The 18,567-nt window shown below is 54.1% G+C and overlaps 1 protein-coding gene across 4 annotated transcripts in view; it reads right to left on the bottom strand.

Annotated features, from left to right (window-relative positions):
• CNTFR (ciliary neurotrophic factor receptor) overlaps positions 1-18,567 on the bottom strand; it is a 176,848-nt gene that overhangs the window by 134,753 nt on the left and 23,528 nt on the right. Inside the window, exon 1 of one of the 4 annotated variants that reach the window (XM_035309799.1) lies at positions 16,711-16,830. The exons of 2 other annotated variants lie outside the window; for them this stretch is intronic. In XM_035309799.1, the coding sequence (XP_035165690.1) occupies positions 16,711-16,815 (105 nt within the window). In that variant the 5' untranslated portion in view covers positions 16,816-16,830. Of the gene's footprint in view, positions 1-15,620; positions 15,657-16,710; positions 16,831-18,567 lie in introns of those variants that run through there. One more of the 4 variants, XM_035309803.1, reaches the window with a different exon arrangement.

Here is an 18,567-nt window from a genome sequence, read left to right as displayed (position 1 = left end):
GGGGCTTATAATCAGAAGTGTCAGGCAACCTTAATTATATTATTTCCTGAAGGAAATAGTTTTCCCTGCCGAAGTCCAGAAGTTATTAAAAAAAGTTGACCTCACTGGAACCAATCAAGATGGAGACAAGAAGCCTGTGATGGATTTTTAAGGCAGGCAAGTTCACGCATCTGTGTTTGTGGAGGCTGGGGGCGTCCAGGTTCTTCAGACAGGTGTTCCCAGACGAGCCCGGCCCTGTGAGATGCCCATGGCCAGGATCCAGGCTCCAGGCAGGGCCACATGGGTGCCCCCCCTGCACCCCAGGGTGCTCGCCTGTGCCCGATCGATAGCTTTGCCAAGACAAGGGAAGAAAAATAGCTGCTTGCCCTGTAGTTGTCAGGAGCACGCAGGCTTTTTGTCCATCTCTTCCCCCTGCCCATAAATAAAAGCAACAGCAACTTTATTTAGGACTTCTTGCCCTCCCCTCTTAACTGGAAGAAGCGAAGAGTGAAATAGCTCAAAGGATGCCGGGGGAGGGGGGTGTTGGAGGTGCAGCTGGGGCTGGGTTTGGCTGTGGCAGCCCTCACGCTCCTGAGACCTGCAGCTCCTCATCCCCATCAGCATGCCCTTCTCTGCCCTTCCAGGTGCAGAAACCCCATCCCCAAACCTGCTGCCCCCGTCACCTCCCAGGAACTGGCGGGGAAGGCTCAAGCATCTGGAGGCAGTCAGGGGCGGAATAGCTGCTTCCCCCTTCCTGCCGAGACTGGGATGCACCCTCCAAGTAATTCAGAGGAGAAAGTCACCTGCTTCCCCCAACACACAATGTTCAGACGCATAGCGCTGGCCCCAAAACACAGCTCAGCCCCACGTAGCTCCCTGTGATGGCTGAGCGGTGGAGGCAGCATCTCCACCAGTGTGCACCTGGAGCTGGCTGCTTCAGCTACAGCCTCCAAGGAGCCTCTTCCAACTCAGGAAAAAGCTCCATCTTCTAAAACCACGGAAAGTCTCACAGTAAGAGAAGGGAAGGCTGAGCTGGCCCCAGGCGGTGCCCCAGCCCAGGGGAGCACGGCCAGGGCTGGCTTTGGCAGGTCCCCCAGTTCCCGGCAGCATCTCCCAGCAGCACAGCACCTCGTGTATCACAGCGGTACTGCAACGGGCTGAAACCACACGCTCTTTTCAACCTGCATCCTGCTTGCACTGCTGCTGAACCGGAGCGGAGCCCCACGCAGGAATCCAGCCCCCAAGAGGGGCTGCAGGGCTGATGCCGCCTGCACCGTGGGGACAATTCCCAGGTGCTCAGGAGCTGTGCTGGAGCCGTGCCGTGCCCCTAAACCCACACGCAGGCACACATAGGGCTCGTAGGAAGAGCCCTGCCCACCCGGCGAGACTCGGGGTGGAGGCTGCGTGCGGCTCCCCGGGGAGAGAGGCTGCGAGTGACCTCATGGGTTTCTTCCACCGCTGCCGTGAGTCACAGAGCAATGACAGGCCATTTGTCAGCACCGGTGGCATCATCGCCAATCTCATTTCTGAGCAGACATCTGACCTTGCTCGCATCCCCGAGACCCGCGTTACCGCACGGCTCAGGCAGCCTCCTGACAGCTCCCAGGGGACGCAAAGCGAGGCCGCAGGGGGCCAGGCTGTGACACAGCCTGATCCCGACTCAGGATCAACGAAGACGGAGCCTTCAGCTGTGGGATGAGTGCAGGGGGTTGTGGGCTCGTCCCACTGTGCTGTGTTTCTCCCAGCCAGCTCCCAAGCAGTCTCCCCTCCCAAGCATGGAGCTCAGTTAAGGAGAAGGGAGATGTGTCCCCAGAGAGGGCAGCCCAGGCTTTGTCTCAATCTCAAGAAGGAGAAAAAAAAAAAAAAAAAAAAAGAAGATCCTTTTTCCTATAGCATCCTGTGTTTCACCTCTATCTGCTGAAACCCCTGAGCTGTTGGGTGCAATCTGTGGTATGAACCCAGACCTCCTTCACAGCCAGCCACCAACCCAAGCTGAATTTAAACCTGGATCTGCTCAACGAGATGAGACAAAATCCAAACACCGTTCTACCCTGCGTTTCTGAGAAGAGCTAGTACCTTTGTCCTGCAGAATAGCTGAGCCATGCCCTGGGGCCAGCATCCCTCTGACCCCACCGTGCAAGTCTGCCACACAACTTACACTTGGGCACCACAGGCAGCTCCAGTGCCCGTGCCCTGGAAAGGATGCTGGGTTTGCACGGGGAAATGCACACGGGCAGGCTGCCACTTGAAAGATGGCCATGGGAGAGACAGGACACCCGAGCCAGTCTCATGCTCTTATTTCTCCTAAGAGCAACGAATTAAAATGACATGGGACTAGGAAAAGACATACTTGGTTAAGATGAAGAAATCATTGCCATTAAACATCATTAGAATAATATGCCCAGAAAGCTTCATAAAAGGAGATATCATATGATTGAATGCTCTCCAGACCCTCATTTCACACAGACCCAAAACACCAACCAAGAGTCTCTTGTAAAATCCAACTCTCACAACTTTCTGAAGGCTTTTTGTGGATTTTGTTTGGCTGTGGTTGTTGGTCTTTTTTTTTTTTTTTTTTTTTTTTTTTTTTTTTACTGAGGGGCTTTTTGGGTTTTCAAATTAAAATACAATTTCCTTAGTTTCCGGGGGGAAAAAAAAAAAAAAAAAAAATCATTTTTCATTAAACCAAAGCAAATGGCATTTTTGCTTGTCAAAAATATTTGACACAACTCTGACAGACTCGACCAGACATAAATAAAAGATTTAAACCCTCCTGCCTCAGAGCTTAAGGAAAACCCTCTGTCAGTCCCACACTACGACACGCTCTCCCCTACAGACCACGCTGCCCAGGTGCCGCCCGCTCCATCCCAGTGCGGATGACAGGAGGCTGAGCAAACAGGGAGCAAGCCAAACCCCACCAGCCCATATTATTCCACTCATCAAGCAAACAGCCAGCCGTGGCGGCAGGGAACAGCGATCCCCTCCCTCTCCTGCCACCACCCCCATCTGATAACGGCATCGACCGGGATGCTCCATTTCCTCGGCCACCCTGGTGCCTGCCTGCACCAGCACCCGTCCACCTCCCGCATCAGCCGCGCCAGCGACGCGGCCACACATGCCGTGACAAAATGCAAAGTGGTGTCAAAACCCATTTCAAAATCCTTCTATCCTATTCAAGCCAGTGAGGCTTATCTGCATGGATTTATACTGTTTGCCCCAATATTTAGCTACTGAGCTGACTAATCTGTGTGTAAGAAAAACCCTGGTGGCTCAGAGGCTGAGCAATCTACATCATTCATCATTTAGATTAGCTATTGTCTTAATCCTCTTTAAACTACTGTATAATACATGAGAGGAATGGATGTCCTATCTGCCTGGGATATGTACAAAAAAACCAGCCCAGGCTGGAGCTCAGAAACTTGGGCAGAAGCTAATGTGACAGCTCTTACTCTGGCACAGAAGAGAAGGGAAGCCTGTTGCACCTCCTGACAGCTGGCTTGCCTTCTCCTTGCTCTCTCCACCCCAGTGGCCTTTAATTATTTCACAGCCAGCCTCCTACAGCAGCACAACGCATCCCTGCCCTCTCCCTTCATCACAGCCTCGTTACGCCCCAGGGACCCCAGTCCGTGCCAGCCTGCCTGATGTGGGTTTGCTAAAGCCACGGCTCCTGTGAGCCGGGATGCCCCCTGCAAACATCAGGGTCTTGCTTTTTGGAAAAGTGGCTCTGCACAGCCAGCACCACACTTCGCAGGCTCAGGTCGAGGATGAAACCGCTCCGCTCCCCGGGATCACACAGCGCATCGCCACGGGAGGACGAACAAAGAACAGGTTTCTTTCTGGAAACACCAGAGTTTGGGGAGGAGAGGGAGGGGATGCAACAAGGCAGTAGCAAATGAGGCTTTAGTTCGTTGCTGCCAGAGCTGAGGGAGCTAATAAACAGACGGATGAGAGCTAAATTGTCTTCTGAACCTCTGTATCAGTATTCACATTACACAGGCTGCTTCCAGCAATTCCAGCGTATTAATAATAAATGCTACATAATTACAGCAGACTTGCTTTTGTCCTCTTCCTGTTTTCTGTCAATGTCTGCTTAACCCTCTGCAGCCCACGGCCGGCTCCAGCCCCTCCACAAACACAGCCCCGGACCCCCCAAGGGACAGGCACCTCGCCGAGCTCCCTCCCAGCTGGGATGGGGCAGGGGGCACCAGCACTGGCACCAGCCTGCAGCCATCACCCATCCATGCCACGCTGACGGTGCTGCAGGGTGTGAAATAGGAGCTTCTGGGGGCTCAGAAGCAGCCACAGGCTAGGACAAGCTGGGAGCATCCCCCGAGCGCAGAGGAGCATCCCCGGAGGAAAGCAGCCATGGGGAGACATGAGATGACCATCAACAGGTTGCAAGCGTGGCACCAGCTAAGGGAGAACAGTTTGAGTAGTTATGTTCCAGACCAAACTGAAAAACAGCCTGCCACCCCTTGCCCCCCTGACCCAGCTGGTCCACAGAGCATCCCCCCTCCTAGGCAAGCTGTGCCAAAACGCCGTGCCCTGCCCTGTCTGACCACTTCTGGAGCAGATTCAGGTGAGAGTTAGAAAACCTTTTCCCCCAAATTTAAAAGCATTTCATACAATCAAGCTGCAAACTACAGTCTGCCTCGCTCCCCACAGGACTGTCTCCAGGAGAACTTCCTCAGTTCCAAGCAAAGAGCATCAAAACTCTGGAAGAGGGCCCCTGTGTTAGCAGTGCAATAGCTGTGCTTGCTTATAGCCGAGCACAGGTTTAATTTGCACCTTTCAGACTAGCTCTCTCTTTTCCCAGCCTTGCGGGAGGCTGCCATGCCCCTTAACACAACTTCAATAATAGAACAAATACCTCAGATGGGATTTCTGCAAGGAGGAACCAACATGCAAAACAAAACGCGCCTGCCTTCCGGTGTGAATTAACTCAGCTTCTGCCCCGACTGCAGACCTTTCCAGACACGAGACCCACTCACTGCACAGCAAACAAATGCCAAACAACTCGGACAAATCTTTCCCTGCACAGAAAGAGCCTCAAATGCTATGTGAACACTTGGCTTAGACAGCTGAACGTTAAAAAGCCTTGAAATACAGGGGGAAAAGCAACTCAGACCCAGCTGCATTGCTCACACAGTGAGAAGACGTGGCTGGGGTGACAGCAGACAGGCTGTCCTCAGACACTGAGGTCCCACCCAACCTGAGGCAGGCAGAGCATCCCCCAGCACTGGCATCCTGCCACCTCCCCATCACTCCCACAGCATTGCACGTTAGTACACGATCTTTATTCTGCCTCCTCCGCAAGGTGAGGCATGGGAAAGATTTTCCTTCCCTGTCCAAGGCATTCACTCTTCTGACAGTTTTCGAGAAGTGAAGCAGCAACCAGTTTGGGGAAAAAAAAAAAAAAAAAAAAAAAGGAGAGAGAAGAAAATCACAGGCACAGACCATGCAAGGGATGGGAGGAATGCACAGGGCAGGAGCGCTCTGGGCTGTTCACATGGAGTGCACGTGCCAGGGAGGGATGGAGCAGGAGAAAGGAGGACCATCATTTGTAGGACACACCAGGAGGGTCCTGGCAGCAGATAGCTGTGGGGTATGAGGAAGCCCTCTTTCATCCCTGCTGGGTGTCCCTGGGCCAGTTACATCTCCATGGTCTGCCTCTCTCACTGCTAATCCTGGCAAGACAATCCTGATTCCTCCACTGCACGGACCTCCTCTTGCTGCGCAAAAGGTGCTCAGCAGGCGGGAAGGGAATAACCCCACGTACTGCTGTGAGCTGGTGCAGCCAGAAAGAGAACAACCCACATGGGAAGGGAAGGGAAACCCACCAGGAGCTGCAAAGAGGATGACATATGTCAGCCACAGACGTGGTTTCAGGTCATAAAACCACCCGGCCAAGCAACCTGAACTGCCGGAGCAGCTCCTGGGCGCAGAGGGAAGCCAGGGTCCTGCCAGCCCCTGCAGGGCATGCCAGACACATGGACAGGCTCCAGAAGCGTTGGGCTGGCTGTGACAGCAGGACTGTGGGCGTGGGAGGACAGCAAAGCACCCAGGCTGCTCCGCACATGCCTCTTGACAGGACGCACCCACACCAAGCCAAAACCATCCCACACAGCTCCCTGCAACATGCTGCCAAGGAGTAAAGCAAGGTTTGCCCCAGGGAAATCGGCCAGGACCCCTGGATGTGAAGGCAGGGAAGCTTTACGCATCATACCCACCTGCCAGGATGGCTCCCGCTTTCCACCCAGCCTCCACATCCAACCTCATCCCTCACGTCTCAGGATGCCCCAGGTAGCCAACGAGTGCTACGCAACACCCCCAGCTGGCACAAGACCCTGGAGCTGAAGAACCCCTTCCTCACACAAGTTTCCCAGCTCTGCCCTTTGGAAAACTCAAAAATAGTGCAGGATTGTCTCCTCAGTAATTAAATAGTAATATTAATAGGCAACAAGCTGTAACAACTCCTTAACGCAGCTGGACATCCAGCACAAGACACGAGCAAGGGCAGGAGGACTCGGTCGCAGAGGTGCTGCACAAGCAGGGGGTGAGTAAATAAATAAAAGAGACTCAAGGTGACAGAGAACTTCACAGTGAAACTCATTGGGTGGTGGCAATTCGGTGGAAAAGATGCTGGAGCAAAAACATCTGCTTAGGTGACTTTGGCTCAAAAGGGAGCAAACTGAAAACTTGACAAAAGCCACTTCTGCGTTAAAATGGGAAAAACTCCAGAGAAATTGTGCTATTTCAACACAATTTTTTAAAAAAATAAAAGTTTAACCAAGAAGACTGCTGAGCATTTCCCACCTCCCACTCCTGTGGCAGGGCTTGACCTCCCTGGCAGGGAAGAGGAACCTCTCAGTGTCTGACAGGCAGCTGCCTGCTCCACACCAGGCTGTTGGCTCCCACATCTCCTCACCCATCAGGGGCTGCAGACATCAAGACCTCCCTGCTTCACCTCCCCTTCCCCAGGATACCCAGAGCTGCTGCTCCCAGCTCCTCCTCCAGCCTCCCTCCCCTCCACAAACCCAATTTTCCCCCAGTGACAACTACCGATGAGCTTTGACATCACATTCCCCTGAGAAGCAACAGGGGGGGAAATATTTTAAGCAACGACAGGTTGCACACACACCGCCCAGAGGACAAGACAACCTTCCCCAGATCTAGACATTGCCACAGCTCTCCCTGCAGAAAACAAAGAAACCTGCTCCATGGCGATGCAAAGGGCTGACGTTTCAACACGTTTTTTCCTCCCGTTCCTTCAATCCGAAGTCAATTACGACAAGGTTAATGGGGCAGAGAGGATGCCAGTCGGCTGGGTAATGATGTCAAAGCACCTGGCATTGCCTGGGCAACAGCAAGGCAGCAGGGATGCAAATGAAGGAGCAGGATCGCACTTGGGCCCTGGAAATGAGCTGATGCAATTGAGCGTATCAGCATTAATGAACATGGAAATAACGAGAGCACCCAGAGAAACAAGACACCACTGGGAGGGCTGCACCCACCAGGATGAGGCTACGTGCTCAAACTGAGAGAGCTCCTTGGTACAGGGGTTTCACCCAGAGATGCTCCCTGTGGTTTAATGCTCCAGGCCACGTGCACCCAAGACCAACTGCTTGGTCCTGCTGTTCTCCATCAGGAGGGCAGCTCAGAGCAATCCGATAAATACTGGCCCAAGGCACTAAGGGGTGCATGAAGAAAAAGATGCCTGAGGGCATTCAGTGCGATGCCCAGCAGGATGGCTGCTCTAGCAGAGCAACCCATCTCTCTCCAGGGCTTGCAGTGCCCACATCACCCACAACAAGCATTTTGAAACCTGCTGCTACATGAGCTGGTGTCTGTCGGATGGGCGCTTGGCATGGCGTGCTTCCAGGACTGTGGGGTAGCAGATGTGTTGCCAGCCTCAACAGCAGCCCGTTTCCAGCTTTGGTTCCCCATCCAACTCCTGCATCTTCTCCCTCAGCCATAAGCTCCATCAGATCCTCCTCAGCACATTTACTACTTCAGAAGCCATCTCCCCTGTGCTATAACTTTTCTACCCCTGGCCTTTAAACCCCTCCCAGTGGCACTGCTCGCCCTCTTCTGACCCCCCTCACACTCCAGCAGCTGCCTTCAGCCCCCAGAGCCCACCCTGACCTGCTGGTGTAGGTGTGTTGGTGCTCTCCAACTCCACAGCCCACCCCCAAATACACAATGGGGCAGTCACAGGGCACTCTCCTGGCCCAAGAAAATCTACGCTAAATGGGCAGGGGGAAGGCTGTGGCATCCCTCGCCCCAGTGGGCAGCACAGCTCACACGCTGGAGATAAGACAACAGCAATCCCCTGCAGGCATGAAGAGCAGTGCCAGGGACACGAAGCACCACAGAGCAGAGGTTGGGTCACAGCCATTTACAAGGCCATCACCCTGCCTCTCTTCAAAGCCCCTTGCTTTTGCCCGAGGTGAGTCAAGGTGACCAGAACAGGCACTGCTGCTCCTGCTCCCACCCCTACCCCTCCAAGCATCACTATCTGGAAACCGCCCAGCAAAGCAGCAACCTGTGCCATAAATAACAGGAATCTGGCACTGGCCAAGAGGGGAGCAGCCAGGGGCCATGCAGGGACCTGAGCATCCCCAGCCAGCCCACGCCCCGCAGGACACAGGGCTTGCCCCATGCAAACACCTTCCAGGCACTCTCCCTGCCCACTGGAGCAGACCTGGGCTCACAGCAGTGCCATCCCTGTGTTTTGCTTTTAAATGTCAGCAGTAAAGCCAGCTACGCAGGGGGAATCACATCGAGAAGGAGGGAAAAGGGGGGGGGGGGGTTGAAAGGAAAGACGAAAGGGAGAAGAGACAGCTCTGCTAATAGCAAGTCAGCCAGAAGTCTCTGAATCCATTTGAAATGCGTAGGGCTTAATTTAACTTAATGGTTTTGTCAAACATTGGCACTCTGTTAAAAGCACCGGAGAGCTGGTAATCCAAATGCCAGTGGCTCTGCCTTCGCTAGTGGCAGGGAGGCTGCTGCTGGAGTCCCCAGATGGATCCATCTGGCTTCACGCACGCAGCAAGCGTGGCCCTGGCTACCGCAGCCTCTCATCAGGGCAGCTCTGTATTTACTTAGCACTGGCAGAGACCCTGCCTTTGCCCAGAACACAAAAACAAACACAGCCACTGCATTTCTGAGCTTGTACACGTCTGAGGCAGCTCCAGGCTTCTCTGGAAAACACAGCTCAGTCGGGTGAAGAGAGGTTCGCCTCCTCCCGTTGGGAAGCAAAGAAGTGAAGTTTCTTACCTACGTGGACCTTGGAAAGAAGTTGGAAGGAAAAAAAGCAACAGCTTCACTCACAGGCAGGCAGAGAAAGCCAGAGGATGAACTGCTAAAGCCAGCTCCCCAGCCAGTGCTGTCCCCATCCTCCCTTCCCTGGCTGTGAGCAGCTTGGGACAGCCAGCTGCCACCAGCAGGGACAGGGCTCAACCCCTGCTGCCAGCCCTGCTGCTGTCAAAGCAAGAAAAACAGGAAATAAAATAGGAATATCAGCCGGCTGTTGAAGGCAGCCTTCCCTCTGCAGGCAGGAGGTGGAGCCCATCCCCATACAGGCTGAGGACAGAGGGATGGATGTTCAGCCTCCTCACCTGCCCCATCCCGTACAGGGATCCAGGATGGCTCGCACACCAGCCAGGGGCTTTCATCCCTCCGAGGGCTTGCACAGAACAAAACAAACCCTAAGCCCCAGGGCCATAGGCACATCCGTAGGGCAGACAGGGAGGGGGTCCAAGAAAATTCTGCGAGGGGCAGTGGAGGCTTTTGAACCTCTGCATCCCCTTAACACCCCCCTCCTCCATCCCAGGAGCTGGGTTCCTGTTTAAGACACAAATGGGATCGAGTTTAAAGGTCTCAGCCTGGCCCTTGACTCCTTGGTGGGAGTCTTTCCCCATCACAAAACCACCAGACAATTCGGCGTGATTGACAGCCTTTCAGGCGGAGAGGCCCGGGGCCGGAGGGAGGGGAGGGGGCTGCGGGTCAGGGCCAGGGGGCAGCCGGAGCCATGCACGGGGCTGGGAGAGCAGGGGACGGCTGCAAGGTGGGGAGGATGCTCGGGTGTGGGCTTCCGAGGGAAGAGGTTTTTGGGGAAGGGTGGGTGAGGTGGGAGCATCATCCATCGGGGATGCAGTTCCGCTGCTTGATGCTGCCAAAAGCCAAATTGCAGCTAGCACATTGGGGGAAAAAAAAAAAAATGTTTTAGTGCAAAAAGTGCTTCTTCCATAAGTTAATGTATAGCAGAGGGGTGCAGAGGAGGAAGCAGGGAGCTGAGGAGGGACCTCAGGCTCAGAGCAGAAAGGGGTCAGTGATGGGCAGGGATGGGGGATGGAAAAGCAGGGGCATAGAGCCAGCACTCGGTGACGCTGGGCTCAGCCTCTGAGACCCCAGCCAAGGCTGAGAGGGCAGCAGGGAGGCACACACACAGCAGATGCATGCTGTATGCCAGGTTCTGGCTCCCACCCCATACTCCTGCTCTCCAGCCCCAGTGAAACCCAGCACAGTGAAGAGAGGTCACCAAGTCACCCTGCAGCAGCCAGCACAAGAGGCTGAATGCTTCATCACCTTCCCTTTATACCCTGTTTAGAGCTGTTACAACCCACGGCTCCCCTCCACCACCTCTCCCCCTGCACCAGGGCTGGTGCTGACACCCCCTGCAGCTCTGCAGAGCCCCATCCTCAGCTGTATGTGGCCACCCGACCCAAACCCGCTTGCAGGGTGGATCTGGGGAGTAGGCTCCCCTGAATGCACCTTAAGGCTGGGTCAAGCCCAGGTTTACCAGCCCGTCCTCCCAGGAGCTCCGTGATGAGCTGAGTCATCACTTGGGGAGACGGGGGCAAGGGAATGCAGAAAGGCCACAGATACTTGTCACGCTGTCTTATTTATCCCCCTTTCTGCTCACAGGAAACCCTTTCACCTACCTTCTTTTTCCTTTAAATAAAAGAAAAATTTTAAGCTGGTGCTTTAAAGCACAGCAACTGCCAGCCCATCTCCATGGCTTGCCAAGAGAGCAATTCATCCTCTGCCTCTATTCTGCAGTAGGTAAGGCCCCCCCTCGCTTTTGTTCATCTCCCGGCTCTTTTGTCTGGCCCTGAAAGCGTTGATCACTCCTGCATGAGGAATGTGAAACTGATGTGATGTGATAGGAACAATGCTCCAGCCCTGCTCCTCGCAGCCACATCAAAGTCCCCATTTGCATGGCTTCCCCTTCCCTGCCTGTCCCCCTCTGCCCCCGGCCGCGCTCTGGCTGCTTCAGCGCCTTCATTGTCCTCCGGGCCTCGACGAGCAGCCTCAGCCTCCTGCTGAAAGGCACTTAGTGGCCTCCCCGAGCCTGCTGCTGCTTCTGCTCGCCCAGGGGAGATGGCACCCACAGGTAGCATCTGCCCAGGGAGGTGGCACCGGTGTGGGCTCTGCTGCCTGGTACCCACTGGATGCTTCTCACACAGGGCCTGGGGAGGCCCTGCCTGCCCTCCCAGGGCAGGAGGAGAGCAGAAGCCACGTACCAGGATGGCACAACAGCAGGACACGCGTTCCCACCCTTTAACTAGCAGCCAAGACCCAGTCCCACAGCAGCTGTGGCTCCACGGGCAGCCCCACCAACACGACAGCAGCTGGAAGACAACATCTCTTGCTCCAAGCCACCTCCTGTTCGTGTGCCCCTGGCAGCCCCAGGTCAGCTCTGCTTGCCCCCAGGGTGCTGCCAGGTGCCTGTGCCAGGCAGGGATGCAGGCAGCACCCAGCAGGCAAGCAGAAAGCCAGGCACCACGGCCCCTGGGGCACGGGAAGGTTGGCATAGGGCAAAGCCAGATGAAAACAGTGGCAGCACCCTGCAGAAGTACATAGCACCAAGTCACACTGGAAGCAGGAGGGACGCTGACACCCCTGCAAAACGGAGGTTCTGCTGATACACCTCACCACCTCGTTTTCAGACAATCATTCTGTTTATGCTTGGCACTGAGACCAGAAGAATATAGTTCCCTCCCACCCCCATCACCACCCTGAAGTTTGAGGCTTCCCTCTCACCTTAACAGCAGCCATAACTCTGACCCAATACAGAGGCAATCAGCATATCTGCAGGGAAAACAAAACAAAACAAAAAAGGCTTCTAGGTCCAGCCACTTCCAACAGAACAAGATCCAGGTAGCCAAGGCTTGGAGTCCACACACATCTCCAGTTTGCACCTCATACAGAAGGTCTGTGACCCAGAGGGATTCCAGTTGGTTTTGACTTCAAATGCACAGAAAATGCGAAACAACTGTCCAGGAGCCATTTCTGGATCATCAGCCCACATATCAAACACACATCGTGGGTTGCACTGCAGGACATACTGCTCTAATGGTAAACAGGCACGCCAGGCACCTCACAACCCACCTGTACCCGAGCAGCCTCACAAGTTTTGAGAGCCCCTGCCTCTATTTTTATTTTTTACCTGGCTATTGCAGCTCCCTGCTCTCGCTGCTCTGCTCTCCATCTCTAGCTGGGGCTCAGCAGCCTGCCAAGGGACACAGCACTGGCAAGTGTTCCAGATTTTTGCTGATGGAGAATATAACATCCCTTCAGAAAAGTAAATAAAGCCACTACCAAGATACAGAGCACTTTATTACTATTAAAAAGCACATTTCTGCCTCAGTGCTGAGCGGGGAGGCAGGACAGTTCTTGATGGGGAAGAATGAATCTCACCTTCCCAAAGCTCCGGGTCAGATTTGCTGCACAAAAGCCCTGTTGTGCACTGGACCTGGCCAATGTCACTCCTGGCTAGGGAATGGGAGCCTGTTGGAGGAGCATGTTGGGCTGTGATTAAGGAGACATTTCATTCTGGCATTTGGATTTTCCCCCGCCGAGCTGGTTTACCTTAGGATAACACCAGAAAGGCTGTTTTGCTCGAGCTGTCCTTGCACACTAACCAGAGCCCACAGCAGCTCGGGGGCTCCTCCACCAGCCTGGGGGGAGCACAGCTCACCCCACCGTGCTGCCCGCTGCCCTGCTGGGCTCCCACCTCACCACCCCGAGGGACTGAAGCCCTCAGCACCCTCCACACCCCCTCTCCTTTGCTCTACCCCAGTGTCCCCCACCAGCTCCTCACCACCCCCAGCAGCCGATGCTGAGAACAAGTGACGCTGCTTCCCTGTACCCAAAAACAGCCCCCGTGACTTCTTTACACCAAACCCAGCCGTGCCATTCGAGCAGAACCCAGGCAGGCACCCCAAGCCCTCCGGCACACAGCAGCCAAGCAGAGCAGCCCTGCTTGCTGCACTCAATTGCCAGCAGAGGCATGCCACAGGTGAACGGGGCCCCGAACACAGCTAGACAGACAGATGTTATTTCAGGGCTCGCTAATTCCCTGTCCCTAATTCATTCCTGGTTTCTGCAAGATGCAGTCAATTCTTGACCAGCCGCTGCACATGCATGTTGCTTTGCTTTCAATTCGGCCAGCAAAATCCATTTACCGTGCCTGTCTCATCCGGTTTCCGTCAAGCCTGCTGAATTCTCCTTCAGTGAAATAAGCAAGTTTACTGTAACACCCTCCTTTGTCAGAGCACAGCTAAAATGACAGTCTTTCTGGTGCCTGACTATTTCCCTTCACAGCAGGAGCTAAACACTGCTTGTTTTCAATTGTGAACTGTTCCGACTTCTTGAAATGCATGAAAGTACCAAGGGGGTCAATTTAACTGCAAGAAGGAGTTTCTATAGGAGAATATTTATTTACCTTGCAAGTTTGCTGTGGAGAAGTTTAGGCTGGTAATTTACTCGCCAAAGACGCAGGGGTCTCTGGGCAGACACCAGGGAAGTGATACAGCTCCACGGCCGCCTTTTCCAGCAGCAGGGTAGAGCTGGAGCCAGGTTGCAGCTTCGCATCCCCACTCGCTCACCCCATCCCACCCAGCAGGTCAGGGTGGCAGGCACCAACCCAGCGTGGCCAGCCTTTGCCAGCCCCAATACTGTTTGCACAGCTCTCAGAGCCTGATGCTTCCAGCGCAGGAAATGTCCAAAGCCCTTATGATTTCAGGCTGAATTCCCCCCTGCCGTTTTCATTCCTCATCCTCTGTTTATAGTTTCCTTATTCTCCTTTTGCATCCTTGCTAGTTGTTTTTTTTTTTCTTTTTTTTTTTTTTTTTTCCTGGTGGCTCCTCAAGTTTCATCTCCTTTGCAAGTTACAAGAGCTGAATCTTTAAGGCTTCTGCTAGTGTTCCCTGCTCATCAGCAGACAAATTAAAAGCAGAATTATAGATTCCTTGCAGCATCACAAGACACTTTCAAGCCTTTTAATGCCTTACCACATACTGCAAGTTCTGACCCACCAAAGGGCTTTATGCCCAGCCCTTGCCAAGTGTTTATCTGCATCATGCTACGCAGGCTTCGGGAGGAGAGCACTCACCCATCTCAGAAGGCAAACAACCTCGAGGCTTCCCTGAAAGCTTTTGGTTCTTGCATTTTGCTTCAAAACGTTCCTACTTGCTAAAAGTTTCCACCTGCTAAGGAGCTTGTGACAGTGAGCAGCTGATATAACCCACTCGCAGAAGAAAACATGCAACAAGTGATTATTTTTTCTCATTTTACAGGATTTGGGTAGGATGTACCGGACCAGCACAGGAAACCAGGCTGCTGCCTGCAGGGCCCTGGTCAGCTGCAGCCTCCCATGGAGACAGACTGCAGCGAGCCAAGGAAAATCACCGTGCACCATCCTGCCAATTTCTAGACATCTGGGAGCCAAACTACTGCGAACCTGCAAGTTTCCATTGCCAAGCTCTGCTGCAGTCCCGTGTGTCAGGCTGAGGGATGCTGGTTGCTCAGTGATCAGGACCCTACATGCTGATGTGAGCACCTCAAAGCCCAGGGAGGTTGTCTGAGTGCAATCAAAGACATTTGTGAAGTCTCATGTGATGCTTACAAGTAAGGCCCCTACTGCAAGAAGCTCAGCTGGCACAAAGCAGCAGCACAAGGACAGGGCTTGCAGAGCTCCTGCCCGCTCCCCAGGGCTGCTCACACCTCGGGAATGGCACACAAGGCTGGGAAGCTGAACTCAACACGCTGGGGAGGAAGGGCTTGGGGGCAGAGCACCCACCTGCCTGCAGGAAAGGATCTGCAAGGAGGGCTGAGGGCATGTCACGAGATATTAAAGTCCAGCTGGTCACCGGAAAGGGGCAGGGAGCAGTGAGGGTGGAGCACAAAGCCAACAGCTCAACGACTGCCAGCCCGTAGCACCAAGAGCACACGGGCTACATGAGACGCCACACGCCTTAATCCATCCCTGGGGAGAGAGCTTCTTCCAGCCCAGACTGTTTGTGTATTCAGCTAATTTAGTTGCCTGACTTTCCACCTACTTGCTCAGCGGAAAGCCGATCCTCCCAAGCAATCATCACTATTTCATCCCTACCCTCAGACACAAGGGCTGTGGCATAAGCAAAACCCTGCTGCATCAGCTGCAAGCCCCCGTCACAAGGGCACCCAGCTCCCCTCCACACCTCGCTGCGTCCCCTCCCAGACCGAGCACAGCCAAATGCCGCAACCTGCTCGAGCCTCACGTATCCCAGAGCACAGTCCCAGGTCTCCTCTGTGGCTCCAACAAGCAAGTCAGGCTGTTCAAGGGCAGCAGTATAATTAAAGGGGAAAATTACCTTGCGTACACCAGGGAGCATATCCTGAACAGCACGAGCACGGTATTAGCTATTGTTGCAGCATGGCGAGGCTACTCCTGGCTGCTACCTCCATGCTTGCAAAAAAAAAAAAAAAAAAAAAAAAAAAAGGTTGTGGAAGTAGAACAGCATCCAAGACAAATTAGGAGAATGAGTCAGGATCTGGAAAGCCTGCTGTGCAGCCACAGGCTCGAGTGCTCAGTTGGTTCAGCTAAGCCAAGAGGCAATCAGGAGAAGACTTAATCACCGCATGCAGAAGTACCAGCTCAGGGAAGGGATTTCTGCTGGCAGCAGGGAACCTGCTCCAGGGCAGCCAAGGGGGAACAGGTTATGTCTGCCCTCATCCAGGCTCCTGCTAAACACCCTGCCCAAGGGGGCAGAAGAGGCCACGGATACAAATGTTGTCATCATCCCTGGCCACAGGATGCACGGTATAAAAAGGGCAGGCTTGGAAGAGGCTCAGAGCCTGCACCACAAAGGCACATGAGACAACTCAGCATAGAGGTCATTAAGAGAGAAAACTAGCCTGTGGCTGGGAGTGTTATGTCCATCTCTTGGGTCCACTTGCAAGGCATCTCACCCCTAGGTCCTAAGGAGGGCAGGTGAACAGTGCAGATGCCCTGGTCCCTCCCAGAAAGGCCACAAAGATGAGCCAGAAGCCCAACCATGCAGCAACACCCAACGCATCCCCCTGCAGCCCAGCCTGAGGTGCCCCTGCACCTTCCATTAGCTCCTCATTTCACATGCCAGGCTTGCCAGAGACAGCACAAGTTCTCACTAAAGACAGCCAGGACAACAGGCCTTTGGAAGGAAGGAAAGCCGATTATGTTTTTAAACCCCCAAGTCAGCTACCCTCAGCAGATCAGGGGGATAAATTAGGACAGACCAGCAACCTCAGAGCAGGCATCCCGTGCACTCCTCCAGCGCTTTGAAGTCCCGCTCGTTTCACTCCTGCTTGTGCACCCGAGCAGCTGCCAGCAGGGAGGACCCGAAGCCTTACCTCGGGCACTGCCCTCAAACCCATCTGCCGCACCACCACCTGCCCCGCGCTCCCTCCCACGACGGCGCTCACCCCGCCTTTCCAACCAAGCTGCCCAGGATGCCTCCTCGAGCTGAGTAATACGTGGCACAGATCCGCAGCTGCCAGGCTGGAGCTGTAATCCCCCCAGAGCCGCATCCTGGGGAGTCACGCTACCAGCAGACATCACGCTGCTCCCTCGGGGGACAAGTGACCTACTGGGCAGCACATCCTGGGAGCCTGCCTCGTCCCTGCGACTGGTGCCCACCCCTGGCACCGGGCTCCCCTCTTTTACAGCGAGGTGACACCCGTTATTTACATCCAGCCACTATCTCCTCGAGTGCCCTGAAATATTCTTGCCAAGGTTAGCCAAGCGTTCGAGAGGCTTGCGAAGAATCCTCATGCTTCCCTCAACAGCTATTTCTGTGCAGTCATCTTTTGTTCCACTCCGCTCTCCCCACCGCTCCTTTTGGCTCTTTTAATCTCGCTAAAGACGGATATAAAAAGATGTTCGAGATCTCAGTCATTTGAGAAGGGAGAAGAAATTGGTGAGAAACCAATTCTATTTAATAGACCTATTGTCTCCCTTGTATTTACTTCTCCCTGGCAGTACTGCGAAAAAGCCTTTCTGGCTAGAAGGACTGAGATCGCACAGCTCAGACACCTCCCCACCGTAACTTGCAGATTCATCCTGTTGCATTCATCAGCCCCGTCCTCCACACTCATCTGGCATCCAGCAGCATCCCCGCAGACATTACAAGGTTTTAAAGGGCTTGACCATTCTTGCCAATCCTGCCAAAAAATGCATGAGCATCCTTCTGTTCTGGTCCATTTTAAACCCCACACTGACTGATGCGTTTTGTCTTCTGAATTTCTCCCTTTCCCAATTATTTCTCCAATGCTACCCTCCAGGGCCACTTCACACCTCCCAGGGCTTACCATTTTTAAGTTCATTTCTACTCCACTTTCTCCAGGGACCGAATCATTGACCTTAAAATGCAGCTTGGGCAAGGCACTCCTGAGACACAGAGCTGCCCACAACACAACGGCCTTCCCAGCACCTCCAGAAGGCAGCCTGCATGCTGGCTAGGACTGATACAAACCCTTCAGCCCCCCAGAGCCCTACGGGTAATGCAGGCACCTCCCAGGCTCACCCACGGCCAGGGCAGTGCCAAGCCATCGTGTCCTCACCACCCGTTCGTGCTGTCTCTGCAGCATGCCCAGAGCCTCCAGCTGAGACAGCAGCTCTGACAGCACGCACGCAGCAAGTGGCTCTGCCCTGAAGGATTTACAGCCTGCACAGACACAGCAGGGGAGGGGGAAAAGGTCCAGAGAGGAAAGCAACTGGTTGCAGGCAGATCATGCTGCGCTCCCAGTCCTTCTCCCCGGCCTGATGTGCTCATTCGCAGCCACTTCTGCAGGAGCAACGGAGGTTGGAGCAACCCAGCTCAAGCATCTTCGTACAAGCACTGCTTTTGGGCATCAGCACAAAGAAATGCCTGCGTAGGGAGGGAGGGAATCAAACTTGAAGCACCAGCAGAGAAAAGGCTGTTTCTGCATGAACTCTACCCACCCTTCACCTTCAAGGGCACTTCCTCCCCTTGCCACAAGTAACAAGCGCAGATAATTGAAGGAAAATATCATTTCCCAAAGCACTTCTGATCCGTATTATCCATGCTCATTACAGGCCGTGAAGCTCATTCTGGTCTCCACCAGCCCCAAACAAACAGGAAAGACGCCAGAGCAGGAACAAGGGGCTACAAACCAAACCAAGCTGCTTAAGAGCTCTTGAATCCGCAGCCATCGACACACGGGCTTGTTCTTTGGCCAGGACATCCAAAGCACAGGGTCGCCTGCACAGCCTGCCCATAACATAGGAGTGTGGTTTAACTGGGCAGAGCTGGAGCACCA

The sequence above is a fragment of the Oxyura jamaicensis genome, chromosome Z (assembly GCF_011077185.1).
Source record: "Oxyura jamaicensis isolate SHBP4307 breed ruddy duck chromosome Z, BPBGC_Ojam_1.0, whole genome shotgun sequence".
NCBI lineage: Eukaryota > Metazoa > Chordata > Aves > Anseriformes > Anatidae > Oxyura > Oxyura jamaicensis.
The sequence above is the reverse complement of the archived record's forward strand: the minus strand, read 5'-3'. Positions and strand labels throughout refer to the sequence as shown.